The sequence below is a fragment of the Rhinichthys klamathensis genome, unplaced genomic scaffold (genome assembly GCF_029890125.1).
Source record: "Rhinichthys klamathensis goyatoka isolate OS25496 unplaced genomic scaffold, OSU_Roscu_1.1 h1tg000746l_1, whole genome shotgun sequence".
Classification (NCBI taxonomy): domain Eukaryota; kingdom Metazoa; phylum Chordata; class Actinopteri; order Cypriniformes; family Leuciscidae; genus Rhinichthys; species Rhinichthys klamathensis.
The window spans coordinates 56839-68922 of NW_026607155.1; the positions used below are offsets into that span (position 1 = coordinate 56839).

General features: G+C 37.1%; 1 protein-coding gene across 1 annotated transcript in view; it reads right to left on the reverse strand.

The window, feature by feature from the left end:
* The window catches only part of slc4a10b (solute carrier family 4 member 10b), a 91158-nt gene that overhangs the window by 55639 nt on the left and 23435 nt on the right, over positions 1–12084 (reverse strand). The window contains exon 4 of the mRNA XM_056242708.1: positions 6194–6337. Coding sequence (XP_056098683.1) covers positions 6194–6337 — 144 coding nt within the window. The remainder of the gene's footprint in view (positions 1–6193; positions 6338–12084) is intronic.

Consider the following 12084-nt stretch of genomic DNA (forward strand, 5'->3'; position numbering starts at 1 on the left):
CCAGCCCCAAACCCCATCTCTGCCATAATAATTAATAAAGGCTGGTTTCTAAAGTACTTCTTCCTGCATTAATGTTCATGGGTAGCCTAAATGGGTTCCATTCAGACCTTAATATTAAATAGTTTACTGTTATGTCAACAAAATTCTACAAGACATTTTCACCTGCTATACCCAATGTTTAGATCTGTTTGGGTATTTATGCAAATTAGCACATATGTAATTAGATTATGCACCGTTTGCCCATGCTAACAAACAATTGCAAAAAAACTTTTGTTAAATTTTTTGTTTGTCTTGATGTAAGTAATCAACTCAGTGATTTTCATGATGATATCTAAAGGTTAAAATTTTTACCCTTTTCAAGTGAGAAAAAGAATGAATAGGCGTATGAATGGGATATATTTGGGTATTTTTCGAAACTTTCCCCTAATGGGATTCTTCGGGGCTTTTTTTTTTCCTTACTCAGGACATATTGAGGATACAAAATCAGTTGAGTTTGCTTCTGTTGCAATTTGTTCAAGGTTGACGACCCCCATTTTGGCTTAAAATGACTGGACTATTAGGACTATTAGTGCTGCAGTTCACTCCGAATCGCCCACAAAAACACACAAGTTATGAGAAATCAAAATGAATAAAAACGCCACATGAAACACAAACCATGTAACTTCTTCTCTGAGGTGAATATATTAGCAGCTACCCAGTTAACACATAACGTTCCCCTAACGTTAGTTTTTGGTTATTTTTTTGGGAACCAAATACTAACGTTAGGGGAACGTTCTTTTTAGGTTTTATTTTTATGTAACCATAAAACAACGTTCCCAGAACGATGCAGGGTGGTTACTTTTAAATAACCCAAAAATAACTTATAAAGAACGTTCCCTAATGGTTATATTTAAGTTATTTTTTTGTAACCATAAAACAACGTTCCCAGAATGTTGCTGGAAGGTTCTTTTTTTAATAACCTCAAAACAACTTATAGAGAACGTTCCCTAATGGTTATTTTGAAGTTATTGTTTTGCAACCATAAAACAACTTTCCCAGAACGTTGCTGGAAGGTTATTTTTTGAATAACCTCAAAACAACTTATAAAGAACGTTGCTTAATGATTATTTTTTAAGTTATTGTTTTGTTCCCAGAACGTTGCTGGAAGGTTCAATTGAGAAGGAAAAAATAAGTTGTAACCTTCCATAATGTGATCATGCAATAAATGCTACAATGACTTGTGCATCAATAATGCGCTTATTTTCTGGGGCGGCACCTATAGAAATGCACATAATGGATTTATTTTCGTTTTGAATTGTTTTGTTTAAAAGACATTTCAAGCATTCTATAGTTCCTCATGTCTGTGAGGCATACCTGAGTTTCGGTTAATTAATTTATGATAAGATTTGCTCTCCAGTTCACGCAATGCAATCGCGCCGCGCCGCGCCGCGCCTCCATGTCATGATTATTGTCTGCTATATGTTTGATTCTTATTTATTATAGCAATTGGTTGATGGAAATTTGATTAAAATTACGATACAATTTACACAAAACGAAATTCACTTTAAAGAAAGGCTTTCCACAAAACAAAACTTAATGAAGTGGTCAAAATCATGTCTGACCCATCATGTCTCCCGATATATTGCTCATCTTACTCATGCTGTTCAATTTTCATAATCAGCAGATGGGGAAAAAAATAACATTATATTAGTTCAACAAATATGAAACTAAATGTGCTTATTTAATGGCTACATTTAGTTTCATATTTGTTAAACTATTATAGAACGGGCCATAGATCTCCAAAATTAGTTTTAAATTCATAATTTAATATTTATGAGATTTTTTTTAAGTAATGTTCTAATTCTAGTTATAAAACGGTTAGTTCCAATCCTTGATTCTGATTGGTCAATAGCTGTGCTTTATTCACGATAAAACACGGCTATGACCGCTTCACCCAACGGTTCTATGTATCACTACACAACACCCCTAGCAACCACTCTTACCAACTTAAACAGATGTTTCATCTCATTGATATTGTTCATTTAAAGCTAGAGCAGAGCATTGTGAGAGATCGAGTAAGCGAGTGTACCTGCATTTACAGTAGACGTAGCATTTTCCTTCAGGTCAGTCCTATATTCATAATAAAAAAATGCGTTTGAATGTCCGCTGCATATTTTGTCCTTTTAACAGTCATGGGGTTTTCCGTGCATAACGTTAGTCATCTGTCAGTTGCGTCTGTCTTCTCCGTGATCACAAGTTCGAGTCCTTTCAAAAGCCTTCTCTACAGACTCACTCACTCATAAAGACAGTCTTTGCCGCCATCTATTGGCGAAATAATATATGTAACTTCTGTTGCTGTTCACGTTCCGGGACTATTTTTTCCAGCGGAAGGCAGGCTTTTAGTGATTTTACTTCATGAAAGTTGCATAGATACATATTTTTCGGCTTTAATATTTTTATTGTGTGGCAACCGTTTTATAAAAGCAATAAGGTACTCGAGGCAAGTGCTGTATCGTGAATAAGTAACGGCTGAAGGGGTTGCAGGCACTCCGCTTCGCGTCGTGCCTAACAACGCCCTCCAGCCGTTACTTATTCACGATACAGCACAGCCTCTCGTACCTTATTGCTTACATATTTATATTTGTAAATGCTGCAATGCATGCTTTTGACGTGCTTTAATCAATGGCCGTGCGCGTGAACTTTCGAGTTGCTTTCAAACATTGGAGCGGCGCAGAGTTGCCATGGAAACGGCGCGGGACTACTGCGACTGACAAGCAGCAAAACTCCCTCTCTCGCTGTTGTTTTCACTGCTTTCAGGTGAGATTAGTCTCTAAAATCACACAAATAATACACACAACTGTTCTTGACACTTCTCTTACTTGTAATTGACACACTTTTGTTGAATATTTACTTTATACACATGGTTTAGTGTCTTCGGAAAAAGTCCGTTAGCATCTCAACCGTTTTCAGAAGAGGTATCGTTAAGAGTTACGTTAACTCGGTTGAGCTTTTGTTTATGAAAGTTTGGGCTTTTAATCATCTCTTATGTGTAGATGAGAGTTTTTGTAAAGGTTTTACTTGGAAGTGAGCTATAATTTATTTAACATAAATGTAAACAAAGGTATGTAGCCTACTGTTAATCGGTGACGTCACTTACATGGAGCTTGAACATTGGCTGAAACTAGCTGCTCAGTGGTAAACAAATATTGATAAAAAAAATGTTTCTGTGTTTTCAGCAGCAACAAAATAACCCCTCTAAAACAGAGTGGAAGCTCCACGGCTTCAACATTTCTGAAGAAAGCTGCTGCCAGAGATGTAGGAAACACAGGTGAACCGAGGAAGCTCATTAAATAACTTCCATTTTGTCACAATATTTTATCTATATCACCATGCATGTCATTTTCTTATTTTTTTTTAATTGATCAAATTTACATTTTTAAAGTGTATAATTTATTTTAAGGTTTTGACATCCAAACAAATGACACTGTATGAGCAATACTAAATGAATAAGCAAACCTAAAAATAAATTCTGTTATCCTAATTAAGAAATTATTTTCTGTGTATTCTTTCTCTTTTCTGCATTTCCCCTCTGCTGTAGCTTTTTCCTTTTAATAAACCTGGCATTGCATAATAATATTGTTGGCTCTGTGACAAATGGTTTGTTGTGTTCCTAGATCCTTCAATGTTGATGCCCTGCACCGTAGCAGAGGAGTTTTTGTCCTGATCATCATCTCGAAGACGCTATGAACAGTGTTGGGAGTAACGCGTTACAAAAGTAATACATTACAAAAGTAATACATTACAGTAACATATTACTTTTTGCTGTAACGCAGTAGTGTAAGGCATTACTAATCAATTTTCATTAATATTTTACTCGTTACCTGTTCAGTAAGGCTTGCGTTACAACAGACTTTTAGTTTTAATTGTATAACAAACAAAAAAACAGCAAGACCGCGAGACATTAACGAATGAAAAATGCAAGTAGGTTAAGTTACCTAGTCAGTCAGTAGCCGCGTGTGGTGTCCAAGTTTGTAAATAAAGACTAAATGGCAGCGTCTGATATATTTGTATAGAGATTTATTTTTTACAGGAGTGCTGTGAGGCATGATTTCGGCCTCTGTGCTCGCGCTGGCCAGTGGAAAAGCGGCAAATGGATGATGATGGCAAATGCATGAAGAAGACTATACATTCACGAGATGGATGTATGCGCATTAGGCTAATCGTTCGGTGTTTTCTTTCTAAACAGTTAGGCTATGTTTAGGTGGTATTTTTCATGTTTTCATCACGCAATCATGTTTTTGGTGCGGTGGTGACGCGTTCATGTAACATGTAAGGGTGGCGGCGGCGCTGCCGATAAAGCACCTAAAAGCTGTCACAAAGAACCGACAAAAGCATTGATTATGAATATGTCAAATATAGATATATATAAAATCACCAACTAACCCCCGTAAATGTTGAAAATACTGTACGATCCCATGAGAAACATTATATAATAATGTTACTATTTGTTATATTTACAGATGACTGTGGTGAAGATGGAAGAGGCTTTCAAGCAGGATCTACAATTAGACTACTAATAAAAATGTTTTCGTAGTTACTTTGTTTTCGTTTCGCCTTTTGCGCATGTGTTGAATGTGATGCATAGCCTATATGATTGTGTTGTTTTTGTGTGTGTGTGTGTGTTTAATCAACAATTGAACAATGAATCGACAAAAACATGGACTGTATAGGTTGATTATTTATATAGAGATTTACTGTTGTATTTTATTAAAGTAAAAAAAAAAAAAGATGAATTGTTGTTGAACGTAAAGAAAACTTTACGGGCTAACTAAAAACAAACCATAAAAAATAACGTTCTGGGAACCAAAAACTAACGGTCTGGAAACCAAAAACTAACGTTCTGGGAACCAAAAAATAACGTTATGGGAACTAAAAACTAACGTTCTGGGAACTAAAAACTAACGTTCTGATAACGTTCTGGGAACCAAAAACTAACTTTCTGAGAACCAAAAACTAACGTTCTGATAACGTTCTGGGAACCAAAAACTAACGTTCTGGGAACCAAAAACTAACGGTCTGGAAACCAAAAACTAACGTTCTGGGAACCAAAAAATAACGTTATGGGAACTAAAAACTAACGTTCTGGGAACTAAAAATGAACGTTCTGATAACGTTCTGGGAACCAAAAACTAACTTTCTGAGAACCAAAAACTAACGTTCTGATAACGTTCTGGGAACCAAAAACTAACGTTCTGGGAACCAAAAACTAACTTTCTGAGAACCAAAAACTAACGTTATGAGAACGTTAGGAAAACTTTCCTGGCTAACCAAAAACAAACTATAAAAAATAACGTTCTGAGAACCAAAAAATAACGTTCTGAGAACGTTCTGGGAACCAAAAATTGTTAGCTAGGTACTTGTGTTCGTCGTAACAAGTCATTGCGTTCACATCTGCAAACTGACATTCTCATAGTTCCGGTCCGGAGATTATTCAACAGTACACGGATACTTTTATTGGGATTTCTAGGAGTTGTATTACATGTCGCATTTATATTCATCTTGATTTCTCACAACTTGTGTGTTTTTGTGGGCAAGTCGGAGTGAACAGCGGCGCTAACAGAGTCTCATGAACACGCGGACGAGCACAGAAGACCAACGGTAAAGATCAGGATTTTTGTTAAACAATGCATTATATTTCTGTATGTTTTTTTACCAAACCCTATTATAAACCCTCAGAACACTTGGAATATACGACACGGTTTCATGGGACAATTCACTGATACTTTTAAGTATTTTTTTAAAGCTTGATGCTGGTCGCCATTATATGGAGAGACCAAAACAGAAAGCTGGATATTTTTTACATTTTTCCTTTTGTGATCCAAAAAATAATGACATACTGCATTAGAACTACACCAGTGTGAGTAAATGACGACTTTATTTTCATTGTAGGGTGAACTTTCCCTTAAATGCATTAATGACCTTAATATAAAGCGTTTCCGTATCTTTGTTTTGTTTTACAGTAACGTTACAAACATCTCAACATGCTTAATTCAAGATAGATTTGCTTGAGATGCGAAAGGAAATAAGATATGAAATATGTATCAAATTTAACTAAGCTTTTGCTGAAAACAAGAAAAAAAATGCCAAAGTAAAAGTCATTTTGTGTGACAAACATACTAAGATTGCATGTGATGAAGAAAGGATGGACAGTTACTGTATGAAGGTGATTCTCGTCCGTCTTCGACCCCTGAGTCTCTCTCCTTGCTCCTCTTCCTGTGCCGGTGTCCGTGATGCCGATGCCGTCGGTGGGTTCTTCTGCCCAGAGGAACATGAACACCGATATACAGAGTCCTGTGACCTATTGGCCAACAGCACACAGACAGGGACTCAAGAGAATGTCAAATATCCTGTATATTAAATATTAAATTGTTCTGAGGCCCTTTGTTAATTAGGATTTTTTTAACAACAGTGATAACATTCACTAAAATTAAACTTCATACAATTGAACATACTAAATGGTCTTATATTGAGCATAAAACACAATATATAAAAAAATAAAACAAAAAAGATATGATTGCAAATACTGGGCAAACTTTTTGTTTGTTTTGCAATATTTTCCAGCAGCGAATGAAATACAAGTACACTTATAATCAATATTTTACAGGTTTTTTAATGCGTTTTGGTACTATTTTCACAAGTAAGGTGTACATTTTCAAACTTATATACTAATATCACAACAGATCATCAAAAGTGCTTTTTTTTCAAACATTTCAGCATGTTTTCAATTGTGTTATACAAAAAAACTGTTTCATCTATATAAATGTTTCATTCACAATAACTGTCTTCCATAATGCCACTACTATCAAACTGTTGATTTTCATCTAGTTTAATACATTTGTCTATTATTTAATCCAAATGATCTTAATGGTTAATCAATGAATCATTTGGTAATGCCATAGATACAGATTCTATAGATACAGTTTCTACTTTGTTTGCAATTTCCGATACTGATAACCAAATGTAACAAATTATTTTTACATCATAAGCAGTATCATAAGCGATTTATGTTAGATTATAACCACTATGTTCAAAATGTGTGTGTGTGTGTGAGAGAGAGAGAGAGAAAAAGAGAGAGAGTGTGTGTGTGTGTGGGGGGGGGGGGGGGGGGGGTCAGAGATACATCAGAAGAAGGGAGACAGATGGCATCAAATACAACATTTTAACATTTTTGCATTACATTATGTATGCCGTGTGATACTGTAAACAGATTACCACGGTAGAGACTGCCACACTACTGTAACTCACTCTTCATCTGTAAAGGTCAACTACAATATTCAGTCATATGGCACAGTGAAAACATTTACTGTATTTCAGCAAACTGGCACAAAAGCACAAAACCTCATGGCAGTTTCATAACTTTTGATAACACACTAGACTAGATAGATACCATTACAAACATTATGGATTCAATTACATAAGTTTGGTAATACGTGTATTTTTAATGTGGCAAACTGTAGCCTGTATTACTGTAATTATTTCATCAACGAGGGTGATTTGAAACATGTATCTTGCATTGTTTGCTGTTAAATGAATTGATTGTTAAAAGTACTAAACTGAAAGAAGATCATACTGTTGTGTTTCGGTGATTAAACCAAATGTCTCATTACATATTTCAATAATCTTGTGTTTGAAACAATGATTATGTCGACTATATTACTAATGAAAGCATGGATCAGGTTTTGAAAGAATGACCAGCTGTGTTACAAGTGTGATCAGTTCAAATGTGAAAATGTACACCTTACTTGTGAAAAAAGTACCAAAGCAAATAAAATAAAAAACAGTAACATAAGTTCATACTCAGATGGATTTTTTTTTACTCGTCACTTACTCCGTTGCATTGCAATATGGGTTTGTCTTTTCCAGAAAAGATACTTGCAGTGCTGCTTTAATATTTATCGAAACGAAGGTGTTTTAGAAGGCAGTGTAATTATGCTGTGGCTCCTTTGGATGATTATCCTACATACATAATTATGAAAATACAATTATACAATAATTATACGGCCGCCTACCATTTGGCACAGATGCTTTCTTAAACATATGATCCCTAAAATTGCTGTCATTAGGTTTTAAAGTGGAATGTAAAGTAAAGACCTTGCAACAGAAAAATTAAATTTACCAAACATATTTAAACCATATTTACTTATATTTTTTGAACAATGCTAAATGACGGTAATCACTCACTGTAACTGCATTTGAATGATTGAGAGGTCGAGACAACAGCATGAGTTTAATTGCTGGAAACGTAACATCTGTCCGTGTGTTTACACACACACACACACACACACACACGACATATATAGACTAATGCTAACCTACAGACAGATCTTCCTCTTCCTGCAGTTAAAAGGGAGCTGAAAGCTGGATAAAATGAGGTAATGTGTTTGAATTACATAACATTATGAGAAGGACTGAATGCATCGTCCTGCGATGGGAAACGGCTCAATGACACGAGCTTATATCGATTTCTAAAGCTTTAGACTTTATAAGGTTGACCATGACACTGAAATATCAGAATAGTGTTATTCACTCACTCACATGTTCTTCAGAGAATGCGGCTTTATGCACAAAATATCCTAAAGTATGCAAGTATGTGCAAAGTGTGCCGTTTTGTGAGCTTCTGGGCCAATCCAGATTGAATCTTACAGATGCCTAGTGTTCACTGGGTTATGAAACGTGTCTGAATCTGAATAATATTCAAAAGCTGAAACTGCAGATGTATTTACAAGCTGCAGTGAGTGGAGGAAAAGTCATATTTTTGCTGTCACAAGCAGTGTGTTTTTTGCAGCTCAGTCTATGCAGTATATTGACAGTCGGGCTCATTACTGCATGGGATTCTGGGTAATATCCACATAATGCCAGCTTGTCCTTTCAGTGAAATGCAGGAGAACAGCGAATATGTCTTCATATTTTTAGTGCTGGGCAACTATTAATCGCATACAAAATAAAAGTTTGTGTTTACATAATATATATGTGTGTACTGTGTGTAAATACACACATATGCATGTATACATTTAAGAAAAATTTATTTATATATAAAATAGTTTTATTTATTTATAATATAAATTATGTATAAATATTTATAAAAGTATATACATGCAAATATTTCTTAAATATATACATCCATATGTGTGGATTTATATATACAAAATAATTATACACAGTACACACACATACACTCACCTAAAGGATTATTAGGAACACCAGACTAATACTGTGTTTGACCCCCTTTCGCCTTCAGAAATGCCTTAATTCTGCGTGGCATTGATTCAACAAGGTGCTGAAAGCATTCTTTAGAAATGTTGGCCCATATTGATAGGATAGCATCTTGCAGTTGATGGAGATTTGTGGGATGCACATCCAGGGCACGAAGCTCCCGTTCCACCACATCCCAAAGATGCTCTATTGGGTTGAGATCTGGTGACTGTGGGGCCATTTTAGTACAGTGAACTCATTGTCATGTTCAAGAAACCAATTTGAAATGATTCGAGCTTTGTGACATGGTGCATTATCCTGCTGGAAGTAGCCATCAGAGGATGGGTACATGGTGGCCATAAAGGGATGGACATGGTCAGAAACAATGCTCAGGTAGGCCGTGGCATTTAAACGATGCCCAATTGGCACTAAGGGGCCTAAAGTGTGCCAAGAAAACATCCTCCACACCATTACACCACCACCACCAGCCTGCACAGTGGTAACAAGGCATGATGGATCCATTTTCTCATTCTGTTTACGCCAAATTCTGACTCTAACATCTGAATGTCTCAACAGAAATCGAGACTCATCAGACCAGGCAACATTTTTCCAGTCTTCAACTGTCCAATTTTGGTGAGCTCTTGCAAATTGTAGCCTCTTTTTCCTATTTGTAGTGGAGATGAGTGGTACCCGGTGGGGTCTTCTGCTGTTGTAGCCCATCCGCCTCAAGGTTGTGCGTGTTGTGGCTTCACAAATGCTTTGCTGCATACCTCGGTTGTAACGAGTGGTTATTTCAGTCAAAGTTGCTCTTCTATCAGCTTGAATCAGTCGGCCCATTCTCCTCTGACCTCTAGCATCAACAAGGCATTTTCGCCCACAGGACTGCCGCATACTGGATGTTTTTCCCTTTTCACACCATTCTTTGTAAACCCTAGAAATGGTTGTGCGTGAAAATCCCAGTAACTGAGCAGATTGTGAAATACTCAGACCGGCCCGTCTGGCACCAACAACCATGCCACGCTCAAAATTGCTTAAATCACCTTTCTTTCCCATTCTGACATTCAGTTTGGAGTTCAGGAGATTGTCTTGACCAGGACCACACCCCTAAATGCATTGAAGCAACTGCCATGTGATTGGTTGATTAGATAATTGCATTAATGAGAAATTGAACAGGTGTTCCTAATAATCCTTTAGGTGAGTGTATATTACACACATAACTTTTATTTTTGGATGCGATCAATCATTGTCTACATTTCAGAGCTGTGTAGGATATAGAGCCTCTATTTAGATTCTGATGACCCATTTATTATTATAATTTGAATACTGTAATTATTCTCTCTGTTCCTGCCTCTTTTTCACAGACAGAATGTAAAAATAGCAGATCCAGGGGCAGAGGCGCAGCTGACGTCATGCAGTCCTGTGAGAATACGCCTCGAGTAGCTGTTCTTTTCCCCCGTTAAACGCTCTCAAATACCAGCCATCCATCCTCCCACAGCTCTTCATGTCATTTCAGAGGCAGATAAACACACACACACACACACACACACACACACACACACGTCTCTCTGGTGTGACGTGCTCTTTATTTGCCACCCACAGACTTTCCTCTCAGACTAGCATTAGCTTCTCTGAGCGTTAGCTCTGAAGCAGCTTATTACTGTGTGTGTGTGTGTGTGTGTGTGTGTGTGTGTGTGTGTGAGAGAGAGAGAGAGACAGCGGCTCCAGGAAGAGCTTGACCTCTGCAAGTGACCGATGTCGTGCTCTTGCCGTTTTCTACACTGGAAGCTTTTATTTTGATGCTAGACTTCAGCGATGCTACTATGAATGAATCTGTTGAAAATAAAATCCTTTTAATTCACAATTGATTCCAATAGATTTTGATGTTAGCCTAAAATACGTAGCACACAGTGGTACATTTTAATTAGACTGAACTATTTTTTATCAATATTGCATGGTTGAGCAATACATGAATATGCATTCAGAGCTCTCTGAACATATACCTGTTTACTTTAGTATATTGATCTCTTCATATTTGGGTCTGACACTGTTTTGTCACTCCGGTTTTAAGGTTTCGCTCAGCTTTGCTGCTCTTATTTGTGTTTTATGTGTTGTTATGCAGGTCGTACTATATTTTAATCTGGTCGTTCTGTAAAGCACTTTGGTCAGCCTAGTGGCTGTTGTAAATGTGCTATACAAATAAAGTGAACTTGATGAATATGCAAATATTTCTCACTTTATCCACCATCTATGAGATCAGAGGTGTCTGTGTGTGTGTGTGTGTGTGTGTATGTCAGAGTGTGACCGAGTGTTTGTTTATGTGGGTGTGACCGAGTGTTTATGCGAGTATTTGTGTGTCTGTGTGTATGTGTGTGTGTGTGTGTGTGTGTGTGTGTTTGTGTGTGTGTGTGAGAGTGTGTGTGAGAGTGTGTGTGAGAGTGTGTGTGAGAGTGTGTGTGTGAGAGTGTGTATGTGAGTGTGTATGAGTGTGACCAACTGTTTAGGGGTGTGTGTGTGTGTGTGTGTGTGTGTGTGTGTGTGTGTGTGTGTGTGTGTGTGTGTGTGTGTGTGTGTGTGTGTGTGTGTGTGTGTGTGTGTGTGTGTGTGTGTGTGTGTGAGAGTGTGTGTGAGAGTGTGTGTGTGAGTGTGTGTTTGAGAGTGTGTATGTGAGTGTGTATGAGTGTGACCAACTGTTTAGGGGTGTATGTGTGTGTGTGTGTGTGTGTGTGTGTGTGTGTGTGTGTGTGTATGTCAGAGTGTGACCGAGTGTTTGTTTATGTGGGTGTGACCGAGTGTTTATGCGAGTATTTGTGTGTCTGTGTGTATGTGTGTGTGTGTGTGTGTGTGTGTGTGTGT